Source organism: Silene latifolia, chromosome 7 (genome assembly GCF_048544455.1).
Source record: "Silene latifolia isolate original U9 population chromosome 7, ASM4854445v1, whole genome shotgun sequence".
Taxonomy (NCBI): domain Eukaryota; kingdom Viridiplantae; phylum Streptophyta; class Magnoliopsida; order Caryophyllales; family Caryophyllaceae; genus Silene; species Silene latifolia.
Genome location: NC_133532.1, coordinates 84,438,612 through 84,464,775, shown reverse-complemented (window position 1 = coordinate 84,464,775; position 26,164 = coordinate 84,438,612). Strand labels below are relative to the sequence as shown.

General features: G+C 39.0%; 1 protein-coding gene across 1 annotated transcript; it reads left to right on the top strand.

Moving 5' to 3' along the window:
- Window positions 1-2,516: 2,516 nt before the first annotated feature.
- Window positions 2,517-6,924, top strand: LOC141590311 (uncharacterized). The gene is made up of 6 exons (XM_074410909.1): window positions 2,517-3,503; window positions 3,560-3,835; window positions 3,946-4,781; window positions 4,917-5,291; window positions 5,391-6,105; window positions 6,199-6,924. Exons 1-6 carry the CDS (start codon window positions 2,517-2,519, stop codon window positions 6,922-6,924), a joined length of 3,915 nt encoding a protein of 1,304 aa, XP_074267010.1.
- The last annotated feature ends 19,240 nt before the right edge of the window (window positions 6,925-26,164 follow it).

The following is a 26,164-nucleotide window of genomic DNA, read 5'->3' as shown; positions in this document are numbered from 1 at the left end:
GATCGGGTAACATAATCACTCGATCGAGAACTTTCTTCACGCGAACTACTCGATCGAGGAATGCAAACCTCTCGATCGAGATCATCTACTTGGGCACTCCTCGATCGAGAATCTAGATCACTCGATCAAGGACTTTTAGAGGAAAAACCACTCGATCGAGGATCATATTCACTCGATCGAGGACTTGGACGATGTTTAGCAGCGACGTCGTCAATTTGTTCTTCCAAAACAATTTTTGGACTTTCATCAGCAAGTTCCGTCATTTTTGGTCCATCATATGTAAGACCACTACATAGATTAATTGAATTAATCAGGTTGCAAGGAGGTGATCGATTCGCTTGATTTATTTGTTCGGATGCAAGTTGCGCGACTTGGTTTTTCAACTTCTCTATGGAATTCTCAGCTTTATCCGAATTTCTCTCGAGTTGAAGGGCTAAAGATAGCACCAATGACTTAACCTCCGCAATCTCTGTATTTGTAGAAGATGAATTAACTTGTTGCGGCATCGAACTGATAGGACTAGAAGTACTTGATGCGGCTACATCTTCATAAAATTGAGAGAATGAGATCCCTTGCTAAAATTGTTGATAAGCACGGACTCTCTCTACCCCCGCCATGCAGGTGATAGGATCATGTACTTCCGCACCACATCTACCATAAATCATCTCTTGTTCAATCATAGCATGGACCTACTCATGTCCACCCGAAAATTGCAGAGTCTCCAAATTATCACACACCTTTCATTAGGAATTTCCACTTCAGCCACAAGAGATTTACCAGCTCTTTCATTCACTCGCCTACCTCCTCTGGGATTTCCATATTCAGCTACATGAATGGCCATGTCTTCAATAAGATATCATCCCTTATCATCTTCAACATTTTTCTGAAATCTCCCTTTGGCTGCAGTATCCAATACGGCACTTTGATCAGCATACAACCCATTGTAAAATTGGGTGCATAAGAACCATCGTTGGAAACCATGATGAGGTAAAGAGCGAACTAACTTCTTGAACCTAGACCAAGCTTCATTCAAATCTTCAGTGGCCAATTGTGTAAAAGTGGTGATTTGGTCTCTCAGCGCGTTGGTGCGCTGTGGTGGAAAATACCTTCTGTAGAAGGCTAAGGCTAGGGAATTCCAGTCAGTAACACCAGCAACTTCCCCATCCAGATCTCTTAACCATTCCCGGGCATCATCAGTCAAAGAAAAAGGAAAAAGAACTCCCTTGACCCTATCCTGTGTCACCCCAGCAGCTAAAGGAATGGTGGAGCAATACTCCGTAAACAACTCTATATGCTTACCCAGATCCTCGCCAGCTACCCCCTTGAAGAGATTCCTCTCAACCAATTGTATGTAGGATGGATGAATTCCAAAGGTGCCTGAATCCGTAGTAGGGAGCAAGAAACCTTTGGGCAGAGAATCTACAGTAGGCTCTGAGTGACTGACGATGTTCGGTATTTTAGCAAGCAAAGTTGTAAGAATAATAGATATGACAATGTCCTCTTCTAGGACAGATTTCCTGCAACACAATTAAAACACTAGAGAAAAATATGAGATTGGTCTTAAGGAATAAATTCACTGAGATGAGGGACAAACTTAATGTAAAGCAAACAAAATGACACCACCTCCCCAGCAATGGCGCCAAAATTTGACACGGCTGTCGCAACCCTATCAAAAATAAAACCAACCGGTCTCTATAAAATGTAGTAGAGGAAGCCGGGTATCGAATCCACAGGGAGATGGGAATATTATAAGCTAATTAAGTCCGTCTGAGTAACCGTTTCTTGGGGATTTTGATTATTTTAACTCTAAACTACAAAGGTATAAAGGAAGAGATAAAAAGGGAACAAGGATTAAACTTAGAAAGGTTAACAGATAAAGAGAGATAGCTAGGAGAGTCGGTTCACCATGGTTTTCTAGGAAAGCAATCTAAGATCAAAGGTCAGCATAGATTCGGTCTGCAGGGTAGTGAAAAGGTCCTCTCGGTCCGCTATTCGCCCTAAAACATTAATAACTTACCTTTCACCCTCATTAGAATGCCTTAATGTTCATTGCAAGTCTTACCCCTTCCAATCTCTCGATCTAGGTCAAGGTGTACTGAATCAATTAGCTAAATGCGTCAACTCAAACAACTAATTGCTATTAAATGCAATGATTAACAACACAAACCCAATTTGTACCAAGCCCTAATCTCCTATTCAAAATTTCCCTAATTACCATGGCTCCCCTATGTCCTAACAAAGGAGATTAGCTATGCATAATTACTGTTGAGAGAATATAAACAACAACCATAACAATTAAACTAAACATGATGAATAAATTGCTAACAAAGACAAGAGAAAGAGTAAAGGACAAAAGATGAATAGAACAAGAAATAAATATTGCAATAATTTGAAAAACCTAAAGTTATCATAAAGCCACAAACTAATATATGCAACTACTACAAAGAAACCCTAGAGAGAGAAAGCCGATGACTGCATAGAGAGAGAAAGCGAAGTTTGACCTAGTTTCCGCGCCAATGGCGAGGAAAACTAACCTTCAACGGCAGCGGGAGATGTCTCTAAGAGGACGGAGCATCCCTGCTAAGCAAATAGAGACGTGCATCAATGATGAAGAACTGAATGAAACCAAAGAAGGAAGCCCTAATGAGATTCATGCCGGCCCTGATGTTGATGCAAATGGAAAAATAAAAAATATTAATGAAGTTGTTGGTATCCCTGAATTAGTTGTTAAAACAGATAGTGAGGATGAATCAATCCATGAGGATGAAGAGGAGGTGCATGGAGAGGAGGACGAAGTAGTGTCTGAAACGCAGGAAACAGAGTCTGAAGAAGATGATGACGCTAAAACAGAGTGCGATGAGATGTTACAAATCCAACCTGAGGATGTAGAGGAAGAGATAGTCTATTGGAACCAGGCGGTGATGTGCTTCATTTTGGGTGCTAATCCGCCGTGGGAGGTGGTGGAGGGATTTATTAGGAGGATTTGGACAAAATTCAACATTGACAAAATTTCTTTCCTTCCAAATGGTGTTTTCTTGGTGAGGTTTAAGTCAGTGGAGATGAAGGAGAAAGTCTTATTGTCAGGGCACTATTTGTTTGATAACAAACCAATGATAGTTAAGGAATGGACGAAGGATATTGAATTAACAAAAGCTAATGTTAAGTCTGTCCCCGCCTGGATACGCCTACATAACCTACCCATTAAGTTCTGGGGTAAGAGTCTGCCTAAGATATCTAGCTTGGTGGGTAAATATGTGAAGAGTGATCAGGCTACGAATAAAAAAACGAGATTAGGCTTTGCAAGAGTGATGGTGGAGATGATGGTGGATCAACCTCTACCATCAGAAGTTTTGTTTAAAGATGAAAAAGGAGATGTGATTAAAGTGGAGGTAGAGTATGAATGGAGGCCTATTACTTGCAGTAAATGTCAAGGAATGGGTCATGATGGGGACCAATGCAAAAGAGTAGAGGAAAAGAAGAAAGGTGCTGTTACAGCTAGGAAAGTGTGGAGGCCTGTTGCTAAGAAAGTCCTGAGCAGTTGAAAGCTCCTGAGAAGTAGATACAGGTAGTTGCTACTGAAATAGTTGTGGTGGAACAAGTAGCTGGTAAGTCTCCTGTCCAGAAAAGTCAAATTATCACTACCCCAATCAAGAGATTGACTATTCTTAAAAGGAGGAATGAGGAGCCTGGTGGATATAGTAAAGTGGACTTTGGAGCTCAATCCTACTGGGATGTTGCTTCTTCTCGTCCCTCAATGAAGTCAGGTGTAAATGGTAATGGTTTCGATCTCTCCTACACATTCACATGGATAGTATTGGATTTTGGAATATTAGGGGTATGAATAGAGTAGGGAAACAGAAAAGTATAAATTATTTCTTACAGAATAAGGGAATAGGCTTATTTGGTCTATTGGAAACAAAAATCAAGAATAAAAATTTTTTAAAGGCTGTTAATAGTTTCAATAATGGATGGTGTATTTCTACTAATAATGGATATCATAGTGGAGGACGAATATGGATTTTATGGCAACCAAAGAGGTTTAGGGTGAATTTTATTGAGTACAATGCTCAGTTCATTCATATGAAGGTGGAATCTTTGCTTGACAAAAGCATGTGCTACTTGACTGTGGTCTATGCTTTCAATAGCATTCAAGAGAGAGTTCCTCTTTGGAATCAGCTGAGGAAGATTGCTGGACAGACTCATGGTCCATGGGCAATAGCAGGTGATTTTAACTGTATCCTAGCTGCTAGTGAGAGATATGGGGGGGCTTCCTCTATGGCTGAGATGGAACCTTTCAGAAGATGTGTTGAGGACTGTGAGGTGGTGGACATTGCTGCTACTGGTTCCCTGTACACCTGGAATAACAAGCAGAGGCCTGAGCAGAGAATCTACAGCAGGATAGATAGATTCTTGGTTAATAGAGAATGGTGTGATTTATATCCTGACACATATGCTCATTTCTTGCCAGAGGGTCTCTTTGATCACTCTCCTTGCCTGATAAGGAGTTCTACCAATGGGAGGGGCAAAAGTAGTTTCAAATACCTTAATATGTGGGGCAGTTCTAAAGAGTTTGTTAACACTGTCAGAAAGCATTGGGACAGAGGCATAGAGGGCACTCCTCTCTATAGATTGACCAAAAATTTGAAGGGACTTAAAGCTGGGTTGTGTCAGCTGAATAGGGATGACTTTAGTGATATTGAGAAGACTACTACAAAGCTGCAGCAGGAGGTTGAGGATCTGCAGGCTCAACTGGGCAGGGATCCTGACAATTTACTGCTACAGTAGCAGGAGTTTGAGGCATGCCAGGAGTTGAAGATTAAGAGCCTAGCCAGGGATAGTTTTTTGCAGCAAAGAGCTAAGAGTGTCTGGATCAAGGAAGGGGACACTAACTCTGCTTATTTCCATAATTCTATCAGGTGCAGGAGGAATAAGAATAGGGTGATAATGATTGAGGATATGGATGGCAATATGATTGAGGAGGAATATGTTGTTACAGCATTGACTGACTTCTTCCAACATAGTAAGATTTTGAAACAAATTAATGCAACTACTCTCACTATGGTGCCCAAATGTGATAGGCCTCAGTCTGTCCTGCAATTCTGTCCCATTGCTTGTTGCAATGTTATTTACAAGGTCATATCAAAGCTACTATGTGCTAGGTTGGCTGAGGTTCTCCCTTGCATTGTAGACAAGAACCAAGGAGCTTTTATACAACACAGGAGCATTCAAGAGAATATCTTGATATGTCAAGACTTGATTAGACTGTATGAAAGGCCTTCATCCTCTCCTAGGTGTATGTTTAAAATTGATCTGTAAAAAGCCTACGATACTGTTGAATGGGAGTTTGTGGATAAGCTGTTGATAATGCTAAAGTTCCCTCTGAAATTTAGAGTCCTGGTAATGCAATGTATTACTACTGCTTCCTTCTCAGTCTCTTTGAATGGGGAAATGTTTGGATTCTTTCAAGGGAAGAGGGGTCTGAGACAGGGAGACCCCCTTTCTCCTCTTATCTTCACCCTTTGCATGGAGTACCTGACTAGGACACTTAAATATGCAGCTGCTAGATATGACTTTGCTTATCACCCTATGTGCAAGGAAATGGGTCTGACAAATTTGATGTTTGCTGATGATGTCTTGATGTTTAGTAAGGGGGATGATAAGTCCATGATGTTGCTGCTGAGATCCTTCTCTACGTTCTCCAAAGCTACAGGCCTTAAAATCAGTGCTGCCAAATCAAATGCTTATTTCTGTGGAGTTTCTGATCAGATAAAGCAAGAGATTCTCAGTGTGTCAGGTTTCACAGAGGGGGAGCTGCCTTTCAGATACTTAGGACTGCCTATTCAAACTACTAGAGTGCAGAAGAAAGATTGTGATTGCCTTGTGGACAAAATTTGCTCCAAAATCCATGGCTATGGAGCTAGGAAATTTTCCTATGCAGGGAGACTGATATTGGTGCAAGCTGTACTAAAGAGCCTATGCTCCTACTGGGCCTCTTTGTTTATGCTTCCCAAAGGGATAATACAAAGAGTTGAAGCTATCTGCAGGAATTTCTTGTGGGATGGGAGTCCTGAGTATGTGAGAGCTCATTTGGTGGCTTGGGATAAGGTGTGCAGAACCAAGGAGGAACAGGGCCTGGGATTACAGGATATGGAGATGTGGAATAAAGCTCTAGTTGGGAGACTAGTGGACTGGATTTAGGAAGAAAGGGACTCTGTTTGGGTCAAGTGGGTGGAATGTAATCATCTGCGAGGAAGGTCTTGGTCTGAATATGAGCCTAGCACTAATACTAGTTGGGTGTGGAGGCGTGTATGCAGGGTCAAAACTGAACTAGCAGCTGGTTATTTGAATGGCAAATGGCATGATCAACCTGATGGTTACTCTCCTGCAGGCTGTTACAGATGGTTAAGAGGGGTGCAGACTAAGGTTGGTTGGCATTCTGTGATTTGGAATCCCTGGAACACGCCTAAGCATAGCTTCCTGGGATGGATATGGGTTCATGATGCTCTGAAAACAAAAAGTAAGCTTTTGCAGTTTGGTGTTACAGATGATGCCGATTGTATGTTGTGTGGGCTAGGTATCGAAACTCAGGAGCACTTGTTTTTTTACTGTCCTTATAGCAGAAGAGTTATCCATGCTATAAATCAGGTGATGGGAGGAATTCTAGCTACTCATGATATGCTGGAAAGGAGTATGCAGCATCCTGGTTCTCAAGTCCAGAAAAGAGTATTGTATGCTTTGCTTGTGTGTTTGGTCTATCAGATATGGCAGCAAAGGAATAGATGCAGGGTGGATATGCAAGTGCTCAGATCTGAGAAGCTTAGTTCTCTGATTATGCAGGAGATTAGAGCAAGAATAAGGAGTAGGGATTTAACGTTGGTGAAACAAGATGATGTTGATTGGTTACATAGCTTGAATTTATTGTAATATCCCACATGACTCTTGTACTTTGATATCCTATTATTAATATACACTTACATTTTACCAAAAAAAAAAAATATTGCAATAATAACTAGGAAAGGAATTAAGGATCAGAAATACTGATTACAAAGGAGAGTTGGGAACAATAAAGAATTTAGGTCTAAAGAGTAGAGTTTTAAGAGAGGAGATGAGAGAGAAGAAGATAGGAGAGATCACTACCGTCGTTTCCTCCTTTCTTATTTATTCTAAGTTACAAATTAAAATATCCGAAAGATACTAAAAGATTGCGTAATAGATTAAACCTCTCGATCGAGTAGAATGAAACTATTCGATCGAGGACAAAAAGCGACAAGTCTCTCGATCGAGTAACATAAGTACTCGATCGAGGAACTCAAAAGATACCCATCTCGATCGAGCATATGGAAGCACTCGATCGAGGAACTCAAGCATTAAAGTTACTCGATCGACCGGTTTTGACAACCAATCTTGGTCGATCGAGTATGAAAGCATTGTAGCAGCGTAGATCAACTCAAAACATCCTCCAGGATCACTTCACGCATCCTTAGGCAACAATATCCGGGCTTCGATCCTTCTTTCTCCAAAATGCATGCAAACGGGACAAGTTAGCTCGATTATGCTCCTTCCAACTCATTCCTGCAATTAATACAAGATAGACCAAAGTAGACTATTCGGGGGCATTTGTAGCTAGTTGCCACATAAATAGCACAGAAATGCGTGTAAATATAGGGTAAAAACCTATATAAAATACACGCATCAGTGACTATGTACTCGACTCCAAAGTCCGTAGCGCGGCCCGAATCCCGTTCACGTCAACAAGCAAACCCTGTACTTAACCTCCTCCCCATATGATCGGAAATATCATATGGATCGACACAGGCCACCCCGGAAATAGGTGACAATTACACAGACAGACAAACGTCAGTTTCAATAAATAAATAAAGTGTGACTCAACTCAAAGTGTGTGAGTATGCAACATGACTATAACATGAATGAACCGCTATCAAACAACCACCACCACGGTACCGGGACACGCCCAGACATACAGACAACCATACGGGTACCGGGACACGCCCAGACATACCAACAACCATAAACAGGTACCGGGACACGCCCAGACGTACCGGGTCTGGAAGCCAACCAGATCCTCTACCAGACGTCGTGTCTCAACCACACGAGTCCCTCCGTGACTCAAGCCATTAATGTGCACATCCATCTTGGAGTGGGAAGCTCCGAGAGGCGACTTAAGCATAAGACGGTCACCCAACCGTCTTACGTCTCCTCAATAACCAAGTAACACACCAAACAATCACAACAGTCATATTCTCCAATATACATGACAATTACAATAATGCAAGATAGCACACAATATGCCAATTACCGACTTATCAAGTCATCTTAACCAATATCATGTTATAATGCAATTCAACCAACATACTTATCTCCTTAATAATGTTATTACCCACTAAACATGTTATAATGCAATTACTCTAATTATGTGACACTAATTACAACATTAACCACAACATATGTAATGACCACATTATTGAAACCGAGTAGGATTAACCTACCTTTTAACATTCTTCACAAGCAATCCAATTAATAAGCAAGATCCATCTCATAAGACCGTCTCATCCTACAATACCACATAATAACTATCACAAATAATCCTACACTATAACATAATACAAAACCCCTTATTATTACCCACTAATTACCCACATATACATACTAATTACTAATTAAACAACCCAATTAAAACCCCCCTAAAAATTAGGGTTCATACTAACGAGAGAAAGATAGATCTCAACTTACGAGGTGGATGGAATGAAGAGCAAGGTGAGAAATCCCATAAACCAAGCTTTAATCTCATAATATGGTGTTTGTGAGGATTTAAGAGAGAAGGGAGAGAGTTTGGAGTAAAAAGGAAAAAGATAGAATGAATGAGGATAAAGGGATAAGATTTCCTTATCCCGTGTTCTGATTCAGCGACACTTGGTCGACTGACGAGTCCAATCGAGTTCCGAGTCCACTTGGTCGAGTGCGACAAGTTCTCAGCAATGACGAGTTTTCGTAAAACAGTCATATCTCACTCGTTTCCTAGTTATTTTGGGTGTGTGACCTACCGTTGGAATCGTACGAGAACAAGCTATCACCTAAAATTAGAATTACATCAATACCATGTCTAGATCTCAAGTTATGATAGTTGCAAGACGACCCTTCTATAGGCGGACATTATAACAACTCCAATAAGTCTAGTATAGGTTATACTCGGTCCACTTTATAGTTATACATCACTCCCGAGTCACCTCTAATCTAGTCTAAGATCCCCTCACGCATCCCAAGGTTCCTTTCCGGGTCCCACAATATCCGTGTATTATAATATGAGATTTTGGTGGTGAGTTAGGTGACGATACAATTAAGGATAGAATTGGAATTAATGCTGAGGCAAATTTTGTTGATGGATTTGTTGTTTGTTAATGGGGATGTTAACCGATATAGAGATGAACTGTTATGTTTAGAGGTGAGTGTAAGATATTTGTTATATGAAATATGGTGGTATTGTGATGTTGTCACGAGTAGTTAAGGATGGCGTTAAATAGAGAAGATAGCCGTCCTAGAGAGGTTGATTTTGTGGAGGCCGGATTGGTATATATGGTTGCGATGGAGTATAAGATGTGGATATAAGAGGCGTCTGCTAGTAGTGAGTATTAATGATATGGGTACATTTGTCAGGAGGTGATAGTTAGTGAATGGAAGAATGTGTTATGAAGGGCATACGAGTTAAGCTCGGGCGAGAGATAACCTTTATCAAGTGGTAACTTACGTGATCAGGATTAGCTAGTTAGATTTGATTATGGTCTATGATGTGTGTAAAGGTTTGTGTGAGGTTCCGACCTCACGAGTAGTGGTATAGTGTGATAGTCATAAAGTTGGTATCTGAGTGTTCCGTGTTATATGTTGTGTATGGTAACCTAACAGGACGGTATTCAGAAAGGGTAATGGTGGTTGGAGGAGTCATGTGATGATTGTTGTGTCGAGAGTATGGTCTTGTGGTAATATGGTTGTTGTGTTTCTGGTGCGATCCAGGCACGGTACTCCGTGTTGCGATGTGGGTAATTTCGCTCTACGGTGCGGTTGTTGGTGGCGATGCTGCGATGTCATCATCGGTTGTGGTGGAGTAGGCGGGATACTTATGAGACGAATTTTCGAAAGTGTATATAAGTTATATAGATTGTTGTTTTATTTACTGCTGTTTCCTGTGAGTTTACTTATGAGACGAAGTATTGTTGTGGGGTGAAGTGGGGTATTGTTGTAATACTCCACTGAACCGAAGACGTTATCCGGGTGAGGTACCCCTTTGAAGAGATCCATTGATGAGATCCATTGATAGGCTTAAAATCTGACTAATGCTTAAAGGGATTGAAAGTACTACTCATATCAACAAAGTGCACTTTCTTTTCTGGTTATCCATGCAAAAGAACTCCACAGTTAAGCATGCTTGGCTGGGAGTAGTCTTAGGATGGGTGACTTCCTGGGAAGGTTCCCAGGATGCGTATGAGTGAGGAAAAAATGCGCTAGAAAGGACCCGTGTTGATCTGTGGTTCAAGTAGACAGCCTGGCAAGCTACTGATAAGTAGTAATTTAGCGTCATTTTACTCATACTTTTATCTTATATTCCGACTCGATTTTACGTGCTTAAACGGTTAAAAAGCTCATTTATTAACTAATTTATAATAATTAGTCGTATTAGTTATATTTAATAATTACTAGGGTTTTTATAATATTAGTATTAATATTATTTTATTGTTTATAATTTGTAGGAGTGGAGATTCAAGCGAGAGTAAAATGAGGTGGAATAACGAGCCGGATTGGAGGAGCAAATTGGATTGAGGCTAGTCAAAGACGAGTCAAAGTAAACCAAATAAAAAGAAGGTAAAAGGTCAACCTTGACCTTTAACCATCAAAGTCAACATTCTCGTCATCATTCCGTATAAGCTCACCATCAACAATGGCAATCTTCATTTAACCACCTTCATCCACAAACGATCACCATCAATCCTCCTCTGACGCCTTGCATTAACCCAGAACCCTTCCTCTCATCACTCAGCCAATTGAGCTCCAAGGCTGCGCATAACAGCAGCCTAAAACCCGAGTACCGTCCACCCGCACCACAATCCCACCATTACCATGCTTTATCACCTTCATTTCCAAACACCAATCGAGGTCAGCCACCGTGCCCCTGCACCAATTCGACAACAGTCACCAGCAAAAACCACCGTGAGCATCAATCGAGAAGCCAATGAGCATATGTGCTCTTTGCCGGCATACCGGCAGCCGACTACTCCTACCGGTAGCCACACACCCTATTCCCTTCCTTTTGTGAAGTGATCGCTGCCAGCATAGCCACCGACAGCCGACTCTCCGGTACAGAGCACCACAATCTACATCTCGCATCAATTTTGTGCTCCTATACCGGTAAACCGTCTGCCGGCTCACGGGCACCCAACACACATCACCAACTTATTCCCCTTTCTTGATTTTGCTCGCTGCCGGTGCCTTCGACGGCCGCCGGTTGACCGGCAAAGGCTCCCCGACGCTGCGTTTTGCTTGTTTTGTTCTTTGAGTCATAAATGTGTCGATTAGTTTTGACTTTTGGGGGGAGGAGATGATTATTAGTATTATTATTATTATTATTATTATTATTATTATTATTATTATTATTATTATTATTATTATTATTATTATTATTATTATTATTATTATTATTATTATTATTATTATTATTATTATTATTATTATTATTATTATTATTATTATTATTATTATTATTATTATTATTATTGTTATTGTTATTGTTATTGTTATTGTTATTGTTATTGTTATTGTTATTGTTATTGTTATTGTTATTGTTATTGTTATTGTTATTGTTATTGTTATTGTTATTGTTATTGTTATTGTTATTGTTATTGTTATTGTTATTATTATTATTATTATTATTTTTATTTTTATTTTTATTATTATTATTATTATTATTATTATTATTATTATTATTATTATTATTATTATTATTATTATTATTATTATTATTATTATTATTATTATTATTATTATTATTATTATTATTATTATTATTATTATTATTATTATTATTATTATTATTATTATTATTATTATTATTATTATTATTATTATTATTATTATTATTATAAGGGATGCGCGCAGCTTTCATTAAAAGAAAAATAAAAGTTTACATGAAATTGGTGGGGAGCCGAGAAACAAGCTGGGCTCCCACACCCTTAGCAACAAAGAAAGCTAAGTCTAGTAAAAATGTAAGCGACCACCCGAGCCCCGCATCCCGAGATACCGAGAATTTCGGATCCGCTTGAGCAAGGCAACAAAGATCCGAACCTAGCTCCCCAAGTGATGAGAAAGAGAAGGGAAGGAAACCATAACCCGCTGCCGCGCACAAATCTCCGTACTTAGCACACTTACGCTGAGCAGCATCAGCAACAACCCGGCCAGGGACAAAATCCGTCATCCCAGTCTGAGTCAAAGGAGAAGATCATGTCAAGTCAATGCACACATCACGTCCACTGTCCCAAGAATAAAGCAGCAAATCCGCAGGACGAAGAGAACCCCCATGTCCATCAACCAAACCGATATCAACCTCCCTTCCTGCAGAAATACCCGATCTATAGCAGATGTCGAAAAGAGTGTCACGGACGAGGTTATGCCGATGTTTAACGCCCACAGTACCAGTACAAGAAACAGCGTGGTCCCCAAAAACATCATCATCAAAAACCCGAGAGCAAGCTGGATAGGGCCTAGAGACCTTGAATAACGGAACACCCAGACGATACCCCAGCAAACTACGGTAAGTCCTCCCGTTCATAGTCTGACCCAACCCCGAGATAGGAACTGCACGCAACCAATCAGAGGAGTGGGAACTCTACTGAGACTGCCATAAAGCAAGCTGGCGAGGTGTCAAAGAGAAAACAGACCCTAAGGCAGCAGCAACCGTCGCGAAATAAATGTCTGCCAATTTCTTCATAACGTTGGGGGCAGCAATTTCACTAGGGTTACCTAAGATACCAAAGCCTGTAGTCGCAGTAAAACCCCGTGCGGCATCATCAAAAGCAGGGCCAGCAGCTACAATACCAGAAGGTCCGAGTAGTTTAGCCTGCAAATCAACAGACTGCAAACGGGACGCAATAAAAGAAAAATGTAAAACATCCCCCGCCGCATAGACACCAAGACCATCAAGATGAAAAGGGAAAGTAGCAAGGCGTCACTGCCAATCCGCAAAACCCGAGCCAGACGCGGTGACGATGCGTTCCAAGCTGGAACGAAGAGCAGCATCAATAATAATAATAATAATAATAATTATTATTATTATTATTATTATTATTATTATTATTATTATTATTATTATTATTATTATTATTATTATTATTATTATTATTATTATTATTATTATTATTATTATTATTATCATCATCATCATCAATTGCATTATTATTAGTCTTATTAATACTAGTATATCAACATGGATACACATACACTCTCACACCTTACATTAGAAATTAGACTACCAATTTGACTAGTTAGCTTATTTTTCCTCTCAAACATTGTAGAACCCTAATATTTCCTCTCTCATTTTTATTCAATAAAAGTTGTAATTTTTCCTTAATATTAGTTTAATCGATCTCTAGTTTACACAAGTTCTTCAATTCTCATTAGTTTACAATTAGTCATTTGGGTTGTAGTTTGAAGATTAGAAGAAATTCATCTTCCATTATCATCCAAGTTTGTTACTTTCATCTTTGTTGGTACAATTTTTCATCTTTTATTTAGATTTATTTTCATGAGTTTACTTTTCTTATGTTGTTTAATTATTATTCATCCATAGTATTAATCTTTATCATATTGTTTGTCTTTGTTCATATGCTATTGTCTTTTGTTGTTAATTTCTCCTCTATAATCATGGGTGAGTAGTCTTATCTAAGGTCATGGGGGATCTTGGGTGATAAAGGGGGTGAATTTGGTTGTTAACCTTTTGAATTGGGTAAAATTGGTCTTACTCTTGTGCATATGAAGTGCTCGATGAAATGTTTGAACGAAAGTTTGAGTCTTTCATTAGCATGTTTAACTTATCTTGGTGCATTATGCTATTGGGTGGTTTTAGAAGTGTTTAATGAGATGCTTAAATAAAAGCTGGAGCCTTTCTTAGACATATTTGATCCATCTTGGTGCCTATGCTATTAGATAGTCTTTATGCATGTTTGTGATGAGTTTGTCTCAACTAAGTGAAAGCTTGTTTGTAAACCCTTACTCCTATGCCTATGAAATGTTTGATGGATTGCTTAAATGAAAGTTTGAGTCTTTTATTATCATGTTTAGTCTATCCTAGGTCGAAATCCAATGGAAGGCCTATATGGCATGGTCGAGATGAGTTTTTCTTACTAAGTGAATACTTGTTGGTTATCTCTAATTGACTAAGAAATTAAGATCAATCATAGGCCTTTATCATTACCCATTTATTGTTAACACTCTTCTCTTCCCCGACTTACCCAAGTGAACCCAAAGACCTTAGCTTTCCTTCATTAATTAGAAACAATTTCATTTAGTTTAATTTTATATCTTATTTGCATCTTAGTTTAAAATTAATCAACCTCTTTCTTTTGTTTGACTAAACTAGGATTTAAACCGACTAAGTATACACCCCCGCCATCTTCGTGTTCGACCCCGATAAAATATTAGTTTTTAATTGGGTTTTATAAATTTGTTTTTGATAAGGGTGTGACGACTTTACTCTACAATCAAAATGGCGCCGTTGCCGAGGATGGCGTTAGGTTATACGTAGTTAGTTGGAGTCTTAGGCTTAGTCTTTACTTGTTGTTTGCTTGTTTGAGCAGTTACTTGTTTCTTGTAGAGTGAGTGTGTTATTGCTTATCCCTAGTGCCTCAAAGCACTTACTAACGGTTTGTTGAAGAATATGCCTAGAGGAAACGGTAATCCTTTGCTTAGTGACCCAGAACCAGAAAGGCTCTATAGAGCTTTAAGAAGAAGGACCTTAGCAAGGATCGGGAATTCCGACTTGGCAACTTTAAACCAAGCTAGCACATCCACCCAATCGCACCAAGAAACCTTTACGAAAGAACAACTAAACAACACAAATGATCCCTTCCTACAAAATCCTTTCACAACATACAAATCCCTACAAATCCACCACCACAAAGTCAAATCATGAATCACCAAAGTTTCAACCAAGATTACCAAGATAATCAAAACTTTTACCATGAAAACCAAGGGAACCAAGCCAATCAAGGCTTCAATCAAGGGTACCAAGATCAAATTAACTATCAAAGTTTTGACCAAGGGTACAACCAAGGGTATCAAGACCAAAATTTCAATCAAAACTATCAAGGATACAACCAAGGCTTTGACCAAGGCCAATGTTCAAATTTTCAGAACCGGTATAACCATGATTCTCCTTTCTCACTTGCCAACCAATCTTTCAATCAAGAGCCACCGCCTAAAGCAAACAATTTCTTGGGAGATGCTCAATATGACAAATTATTTAAGATGATAGAAGACTTGGCAAGTTCAACCCTACAAGGCATGAGAAACCTCTCCGCCTATCAAGAAGTTCTTCAAACCCAAATATTCCAAGACATAAAGGAACTCTACGACTCCCAAAGAGTCCTTATTTGTGTAGTAGGTTCCCAAGCTCTTGTCGACCCTCAAACACCACCGGGTGGATCTTTAGGGCAAGGGCAAAATGCTAAGGATCCTATAGAGGTAAATGAGGTGAATACAATCATTGTGGACGGAGAGGTGGCAATAGAAGAAGCATGCATGTCCCTTAATCTTGGTGACGACGAGTCAATGCTAATATCATTTGAAGTGAGTGAAGAGAATGATGACCCGATTTTATCAACTACCCCCGAAATTGGTGAGCAAGCAAGTTGTGAAATTGATGATGAGTTTGTTCTTGAAGAAATAGTGGGGATATAATTTGAGAAGTAAAGAGTTGAAACCGATGATGAAGAAGAATAAATGGTGATGTGGGAGGAAAACTACTCGGAAAAGCAAGAAGTTAGTGAGTTGGTTATTGAGGAACCCGAGGTTACACCAAAACCTTCTTATGTGCCACTTTTATCTTTTCCTCAAAGGGGGGAGGTGACCAATGAAGACTCACGTGTAACAACCCGGATTATAAAACAAAGGGAAAACGTATATAAAATGAATTATCAGAGTATAACAATGATAAAAGGGTCAAGGTGGCGGAAACACCTGACCAATCCGGTTCGCTACTAAATCCAAAACCAAACTATTACATTTTTTTTTTTTTTTGCAAAAAAAAACAAACTCCTAATTTATTATTCGCCTCGCCGCACAGTACTCCCCAGCAAGATATCATCCAAAACAGCAATCATCTGAACAACCTGAGAAAGGAGGTCGATAATCAGTCGGGTGTAACTAGATGCTCTCCCAGTCATGTTTACAACAATTAAATATAACCAACAATTATTAACAATTGAAATGCAAGATTACTAAACATGTGAGACCATCTATACTCATGAAAACTTGACAACAACTCACTACCAAACAATGGCATGAGAAAATAATTACCCGATATATTGACTCCAAGTCAATCAGCATGTGACGACGCATAACATAAACCACTTTACGACATTATGCACATCATAGAATCATTATGACCATGTAACATGTGTGTAGATACCCAGTATCTATTGAGTCTCCAACAAAGACCCGATGATTATCAGACTACAACATGCTTAGGAATCGCAGCGTTTGATCGACAGTTTGTGTACAACTATACGTCGGAAAATTTAAAACGATTTCGAAAATAAAACATTTCAAAACTTTTCAAAAGTACCTGGAGTGTTTAATGCATGACTACGGGGTCGCAATTGACACTAATTAGAGTCAAAACCGACACCGGACCAAAAACCGACTCAAAATTCAAATCCCGACTTCAACAACGAGTCAAACCGAGTCAAACACAAAAAACACCTTTCAAATGCTTCCATGTTAAGATTTCCCGGAATCATACATGGTCAAGTACAAATCAAGTTCTTCCAAATCCTAGGATAGAACAAATCATGATTGCACTTGTGTGATAGCGACAAGACACCTCGAAGACGTGCGACATGGCTCCCGCCTCTTTGAGCAGCCCATGCGGCCACGTCGCTCAAAACACACATAACCACCCATTTTCCTATAAATACCCCTCAAATGCCACCATTTGAGAGTTACGCGAGTGTCCGCCCCCTTATCTCTCCCTTAAAATTCTAGACTCGACTTCTCAAGTCACAATCCGACACGTGTTTACGACCTACCGATCGTAAACACAAGCCTTACACATTCTTTGGTACCGTCATCGTGCATTAAATCACTTGACTGACCGACCATCTTGACCACTACACTATCACTAAACTTAACAAAACACTCTTTCACTTACTAAAACGGTTTTAAACCGAGTTTTCCGACCAAACAAGTTGATACACTTACGTCGATTTCTCGCCACAAGCCTAGCATGTAAGTATGAGGTTGTAAAAATCCTCTTTTACCATGTTTTTATTTGTTTCATGACTATAACATGCTAAATCATGTATAACGTGGTCCAAAACGTGGGAAGAATGAGCCAAAACCGGATTTTTGGTTGAGGCAGAGGCTACTTATGTAGCACATAGGCTCGCGCCTAAATCACCCTGCTCAACCTGAATAAAAACCGTGTTTGGTCTCTTCATCTCCTTCATTTTTATTTCATATTTGTAATCGGTTTTTACCATTTCAAGTATTTTCAAACATTTTCTTTTTATGAAGTGTTTTTAACCATAAAACATTTTTCATCCTTGGTTCCTAATACCATGACGGTTTAATCCGTGTCCCGATGATAATATTTAATTAATTACATTATAAAAGGTATTTTAAAACCTTTTATTTCATTTCTTTATATTTTGAAGGGTATTTTAAAGCCTTTATCATTTCTTTACATTTTCAAAACAAATGTATTAGTCATAAACACAAAGTCATCCTTGGTTCCACAAACCATGTCGGATTTTAACCCGAGTACGATGATGAACATTGACCAATTACAAACAAATGAACTTAAAACAATTAGTTCATAATCATTTTCAAAACTATTCATGTCAAGCTTGCAAAACCGAACCCGACATCGAATATTGTTGATGTGACTCATATTTGAGCACATTTAGTCCCCGAATTAACCTCGTTCCCATTCTTTATAGTGCATAATTAGGTCATTTACTATCTTTAGTTTCACGTTTTGCATATTCTTTGAGGTTTTGTCTCCTTGGTAGGAAAAGATGGCTAATCTTGCATTTACATGGCGAAATAGAGCTAAATGGATCACATCTAATGACCAAGCATCAAAGAGAAGACCAACACTAGAGGCCTAAGTAGATAATAAAGTGAAATGGGCAATGATGAAAGAATCCTTGCATCCCCGAGATGATCCTTGCATATTGTTAAGGAGGAAAAGAAGAGATGCTGTCTGCCTAGGAATCCGAGCGGCTTAGGCACGATTCGGGCGTCTCCCAGCAGCATGATCCGGGCGTCTTGTGGCCAAGACGAGCGGCTTGCAGCATGATGATCCGAGCGTCTTCCTCTGGATCCGAGCGGATCCTAAGTCAGAGAGCCCGTGCCTTACCTCAAGACGTACGGATCGTGGCAGGACTAGCATGGGAATATGCTCATTTCCTTCGAGAGGAGCATTTCCTCAACTTTTCTTAGGGTCTTAATAGTAATTTAAGACCTTAGTAGCCCTAATCTTTGTACCTAATCTTTAGTATAAATACCCCTTTGTACTACCTAGATTAGCACCATCTCTTAATCAATTCTTAATGCTCTCTTAGTTATATATTAATCCATTCTTAATCATCTTTTAATTACTCTCAAATTAGTTATAATACAATTTATCAATATTAATCATATCTTAATCATAGCTTAATTTCTCTATTGTTCTTCATTTATTTTAGGTACTTAGAAGATTATTTGGGTTTATTTGGGAGATTGACAACCTTCCATCAATCATCAAGTACTTCTATTATTCTTTGCATTATTATTTGGAATCATCTTCATAGGTATAATTCCTTTTACCCTTGTTTAATTATTGTTAATTACTTTCATTTATTCATCATGTTTAGCTTTGTTAGTTTGATTGACAATCTTATTAGCATGTTGAACTTGGTAATGAGTGAGTAGTCTCCTAGCTAGGGTTAATGGGGAATTAGGGGAAACAAACATGGGGAATGATTCATGCTTAATCTAATATGTTTTCATAATTTATTTGCTTTCTTGTTGTGATTTAAACTTATGCACATGTTATGTTTGATGAAATGCGAGCCTATGAATCCTTGCATTTTTTTATCCACCACCTATCTTTTCAATGAGGCTTGTAAGCATATAAACCAACTCGAGCCTCATTAGACCATGCAGATAGTTGAATAGGAAGGATTAAGTCGACTTGTAGGTGTTGTACAATCTAAGATTTTGCTCCGGGACCCAAACCTTCCTAGAGATTGTAAGCTTATACACCAACTCGATCCCATCACAACAATAAGTGCTTGCATATAATTGAGAACATGTTTGTATCATCAATTCCCATGAATCCCCTATGAACCCATGCCACCCTAGTGTTTTTTATCAATTGTTTACATCTCCTTTTAATTACCTTGCTTGTTTTCATTGCTTTACTTTCACCTTGTTAATTAGTTTAGACCAAATTCATCTCAACCCAAATTGTGACACCCTAAGACACAACCATTTGCAATTGAGAATCCTACATCAATACCTGTCCCTTGGGATCCGACCTTTACTTGCCTCTTTGCTAAGAGTAGTTTGTGAAGTTATAAATATTGTTTTGGTTGGTAGCTTTTGACGACGAGTTTAAACCGGACCAAAAATGGCGCCGTTGCCGGGGACAGTGTTAACTTGATTTGATTTTCATTAATTGTTTTTAGTTGTGTCTTTCTTTACCTTGGGGAACTAAAACTCCTCAAGGTTGTTCTAATTATTTTCGAGTTGTTTGATATTTTGCATGACTAGGAGATCACAAGGTAATCTATTGCCTATTGATTTCGAAATTAAAAGGACCTTAACCAACAATAGAAGAGTTGCTAGAGGTGCTTCAAGAGTTGTAGGTATTGGTGGGATTGTGGACATTCAACCTAATAAAATTGAGTTTACCAACCCTTTTGCAAGAGAAGGAGAGGATAACCCAATACAAAACCCACCACAAAATCAACCCATAATGCCTAAATTTTCATCACATTCCGTACCAACCGAGGAGAACCTACCAAATGGTACTCCTACACCATAACATCTAACTGGTAATTTCATTGCCAAATCCGCATTCATACAATTAGTTGAGAGAAGTCAATTTGGAGGGATGCCTAGTTATCAAAATCAACCTTCATACAATCAAACAATTGACCAAGGCTTTGATGTTCAAAAAGCGGTCCTCCAAATGCAAAAAAATCAACAAGAATTTTTCACTCAAATGCAAAAAGATAGCCAAGCAAAAGACATCACCATCAACAACATACTAGCCCACACAAAGATGTTGGAAACCCAAATGTCTCAATTAGCATCTTCTAGCTCTCAAAGACAAAAGGGGCAATTACCACCTCAAGACAATCCCCCAAGACATGAAACGGTGAATGCCATCCATTTGAGGAGTGGTACAAGATATGAAGGGCCAAAGAGCCCAATTGATGAAGAAGTTGTGGATTCTAGTGACAAGCAAAGAGTTGAGAACTCTAAGGAAGAAGAACCACCACCAATGAAGTTTCAAAGAAGAAGAATAAAGAGAAGGCTAAGGAGAAAGAGCCTATTGTGATTAGACTTCCATTCCCAAGTCGTCAAGCTAAGCCTAAGTTTGATGAACAACTTGGAAAGTTCATGGAGATTGTAAAGAACTTAGAAGTCTCAATCCCATTCACGGAATTGATCAATCATGTTCCGGCCTAAGGGAAATACATGAAAGATATTCTTACAAAGAAGAAATCCATCCAGAAGCTAGAGACTATTGCATTCACTAAAGTGAGTAGTGCTATTCTTCAAGAAAGTTCCCCTCCAAAACTCAAAGATCCAGGAATCTTCTCTTTTCCATGCACCATTGGCGACACTACAATCAACAAATCATTATGTGACCTTAGAGCAAGTGTAAGTGTCATGCCATACTCGGTGTGCAAGAGACTAGGAATGGGAGATCTCAAATACACCAACATTACGCTTCAAATGGCGGATCGATCAACAAAGATACCTCTAAGGATATGGGAGGATGTGCCCGTGAGAATTGGCAAATTCTTCATCCCGGTAGACTTTGTCATTGTAGAGATGGAGGAGGATTCCAACATTCCTATCATTTTAGGAAGACCTTTCTTACACACCGCAGGAGCGGTAATTGATGTGAAACATGGAGAGCTCACACTTGAAGTGGGAGATGAAACAATCACTTTTAATCTTAACAAGATAATGAGAGCTCCCCGATTACATAAGCCATGTTTCAATATTGATTACTATAGCCAAGAAAGTGATAGGAAGAAGTTAGCATCTAAATGCAAAGATCATGCTATGGGTAAAGAATCACCACCCATATGGAAGAAGAAAATGGATAACCTTCAAGATGCTCTATCCGGAGAGCAAGGAAATTTCAACAACAATGAGACCTTGAATAGCTCACCACCAATCATGACAAGAGAAGAAGAAGGCCTCATTGGCCATGACAACAAGAAAGAGGAGTTGTTTCCATCAACTCATGATACCATTGGGAAGCAAGCTAGTGAAGTGTGTAGTCTATGGGATGATGAATTTGAAGGATTGGTCAATCCCTACATTGGAAATTCTATGACCTTAGACCAAGGCTTTGGTGACCATCTTGACTCGAGTCACCACCATAAAGAACACAATGTGCAAAGGTCTATTGAAGATCTTTATAATGAAAATGAACAAGCCTTTGACTACTTCTACAAGGTGTTGAGGAACATCAACAACACCTTGGCTATGCCCCCTTGACATCTCATTCAAGAGTGAGAGTTTGGTGGAGTTCTCCCTAAACCACCATTTGTAAATATTCTAACCCTTAACTTGCATTTTGTTTCTTATATTGCATTTTTGTCAATTTTGGATTTGCAATTTCATACTTTGATCAAGATTTTCATTATGAGAGAAAGTTAGGGAGGTATTTTAATATGCTTTGATGTGTAGTGTTTGCTTTAGTGTAGGGATAGCAATTGCCTAGGCTAACCGAGCCTTCATAGTGCACCCACAATGATGAACAAAGGAATGAAGAAAGAATGATATGGGAAATAAAGATCCCCACGGGTGGACCTGAACTCGTAGGTGCAGGAAGAGATCCGACCGTCCCAGAGGGAATCCGCTCGTCTTGGGAGACATCCGAGCGTCCTGGCTGTAAGACGCTCGTCTTGAGAGTGCTGACATTGGAAAAACTGGGACTGTTTAAGAATCTGGGCAGATTACAGACAAGATGCCCGTCTCAGCTGGAATCCGCTCGTCTCAAGAGCAATCTGTGTTTCTTGGCCTGTGCAAAAATTATGAGTCCACACTGTCTATAAATCCGAGCGTCCCCAGGTGAAGACGCTCGTCTCCTGCAGAAATCTGCCCGTCTTCATAGAAATCCGCCCGTCTCCTGCTACTGAATGCTATAACACAGGATTAAAACCTCCTTCCCCAAATCATTTCTATCTTATTCAAACACAAACACACACCCTTTCTCCCTCAAAACCCTCAATCCCCTCATCAACAAAACTCAAAATCCTCAACCAAATTCACCAAAATCAAACCCAAACTTCCTAAAATCATAATCAAATTACTCCTTCATCAACAAAACACCAACCAAACACCAAAATCCTCAAAAATTAAATCGATTTTCTAGGGTTTCAAGGCAAAATTCGAAAACCGCAAAATCGATTAGGATTAATTGAAGCTTGAGGAGACTAGAAGCGTTCAAGCAAAGCTTTGTTTTGTTGATACAATCTTGAAAAAGGAGAAGACATGGCAAGAATAAAAGGTGGAAGCAAGGCACCCACAACCTCCAATCTTTCCAAAAGGCAACAAGCTCTTTTAGCCTCAAAGGCTATGGTAGTGCATCAAGAAAGGGTGGAAATTCAAGAAATCGCTACTCCTATGGTGGAAGCTACTCCTACTCCGGTCATTGAACAATTACAAGATTATCCGGAGGTAAATTTCATAAACGATTCTCATAGGAAAGCATTTGTATCCCTTGCTAGAAAAACTATTTTGCCTACCAAATTCATATGCCATGATGCCTTAGATAAGTTGGGTGTGCTTGAAAGGACCAAGAATTTTTTCGAGTCTATGAAGTTGAACACACTCTTTGACATGCAAGAATTAACCTACCCCTCCCTTACCATGGAATTTATAAGCTCTTTGAGGGTGACTAAGGTAGAGACTCGGAAAAATATTGAATTCCGCCTTGAAAATGTGGATAGACGAATATCGATAAGTGAGTTTGGCAAATTGTTTGGTCTTGAAGAGCATTCTCATTATGTGAAAAGCCCTTGAAATATGATCCCACACCTCTATGGAAAGCAATCACCGGGAGAAAATTTGAGTCCTTCCATGAGTGTCATGTTCTTTATGTCCACCATCCGGACATAAGAATGTGGCATAAGGTTGTGAGCAACACTTTAATTGCGAGAAAGGGCACCAATCATTTCACCGAGCTCGACTTTATCTACCTAGAATCCACCATGAATGTCAACAAAAAGTTCACCAAGGAATACAACATACTTCAACTCTTAATTGATCGGTGGCTTGGAATTGACCATGGGAAAGATGGGGTGGCTTTTATTGTTAATGAAGGCTTAGTAACATGGTTAGCCAAACACTTCATCCCGGATTTTAACAAAGACAAGACATACAAACCGGTTACAGGTGGCAACCTTCTTGATTTAGCCACTATGATCAACAAGTTCCATTGGCTCAAGAATGATAATCTTGACAAAAAATTTGAGTGGCTCACTAAAGAAGCTAAGTCCTTCATCTTGCCAAGCAAGATTTGCCGCATCAATGCCCGAAGTCCAAGCTACCTACTTCCCGTTTCCGATGAAGCCGAGATGATCATGAGACAACATAGGGAATCAAATGCCAAGCCCTCCTCCTCCTCTATTGTGACTCCACCCTATCCAATTGACTATAAAGAATTCACACCAAGTGGCACAAATGTTGAGGTAGGCAAAGACTACTTGACTCAATTATTGCAACATATGCATAAGCAAGCTTATGAAAACCGAGTCAATACCTACCGAGCTCAATATCCGCCCCTCCTTCATCAAGCTAGGCAAGGACTCCACGATCCTACATGTCCTTTGCCTAGTTGTACGGATAGGGAGGTATTCTTCCCAAATGCTCCTAGAGATGCCAACTTGGATGGTGAAGTTGCTAAGGGGAAGGAGATTGTTGTTGAGAGCGGGTAAGGTAGCTACTCTTGCCGTGAGGAAGAAGAGGAAGAAATGGAAAGCTTAAGTGATGAAGATTATGGTGAAGCCTCCGGGTTCATGGAGGTAGATGATGATGATGATGATGATGATGATGATAGTGATGAGGATGTCGCAATGAGCGACAATTGAGGTTTGATATGCTTTTGGAGGATGCCACAATCCATTGTGAGTTTCCTACACCTCCTCTTAGCTTTGTTTATGTCTCTTATTTCTAATTTTTAATCTTGATCATTGGTTTTGAGTCCTAGAAACACTTAGAGGACTCTCACCTCGGTTCCATTGAGGTGTCTTATATTGTTCCCACTTTAAAAATCCAAAATGACAAATTAATTTCATGCATTGCATTTTTGTGCATGAACTCCCCCATTTTTACACTAGCAATAGTGTCTTACTTGGTTTGGGGAAGTTCAAGCACAAGTATTGGGAGTCAATTCAAATTGTGCTCTCTAACCAATAAATTCATTCATCATATAGTTTAGTATAGAATGAATCACTTGTTTATATGTCATGTAGTTTGCATTTAGTGTAGAAATCATGCATTCTCATATTAGCTTGCTTAATTTCCTATCGTATTGGCCATTGAGGACGATGCCCATACTAGTGTGGGGATGGGAAATTCCAATTTGACTTTTAAAACAAAAATGATAAAAATTGAAAATTTTTGAAAAATACAAAAACATGTCCTTTTATTTCATAAACAAAAACCTATAAAAATTTAAAAATTTCAAAAAACCAAAAACATGTTCATTCCTTTATAGTGTAGAATTGTATATTTTGTATATATTTGTTTGTTTGTTTGTTTGTCTATCCTTTTTCACATTGATCGACTATGCCACATCTGAGACATGAGGATCATGAAGACCGCATGGTATGATCTTTCCAATCCCCTTTTTCCTCTTTATGTTAATGACTATGTGGCTTTATTTTGATTGATGCGGTATTCACCAATGTGATTGTAGGAATTGCATTTAGCTTATTTGGCATACTAGTTGGTAGAAACATATGCATTAGGTTGTATAAATGTTAATTGCATCATGGCATATAGTTGCATTTTAGAGAAAATTTTGTGAAAACATCTATTTGGGAAACTTGACAAGTGTATATAAGGCCCTTGTAGATACTTTCTCTTCCTAAGACTTTGCTCATTAGAATGCTTCTAAAACACCCTAGGATGTGTCATACTAGTATCCTTTGGCCCATGGATTAAGGCCTAGTCAAGAGTACCTTGATGTGTGATAACTTCTTGGCTACCGTTTATTCCAAGGTGACCTTTGAAGCCATGCAACCATCTTCCACATTCTACCACGTTTTGTCAACAAAAGGGAATGGGCACAAAAATTTTCAAATTTGAGTTCAAGCAATGAAAAGAAATGAAAAAGTTTGCAATTTTCATCAAAGAAAAAAGGAGTACAAAAATAAGAACTCCTATGCTTCAAATAAAAGGCACCCTCGTTACTAATTGGGGTGACTTTGAAAATGTTCAAAAGAAAATGCGAAAAGTTAAAAATTGTCAAGTATTAAAATGCCAAACATCAAAGAAATGGCAAAAAGAAATTGTTCTCAAATATCAAATGCCACAAGAAATTGGGGGGGAAAACAATAACAAAAGCAAACTCCCATATGAAACTCAAATACATATTGATCCCTTTATCCATTGAACCCACTTTTATGCATGGTGGAGAAGGGAC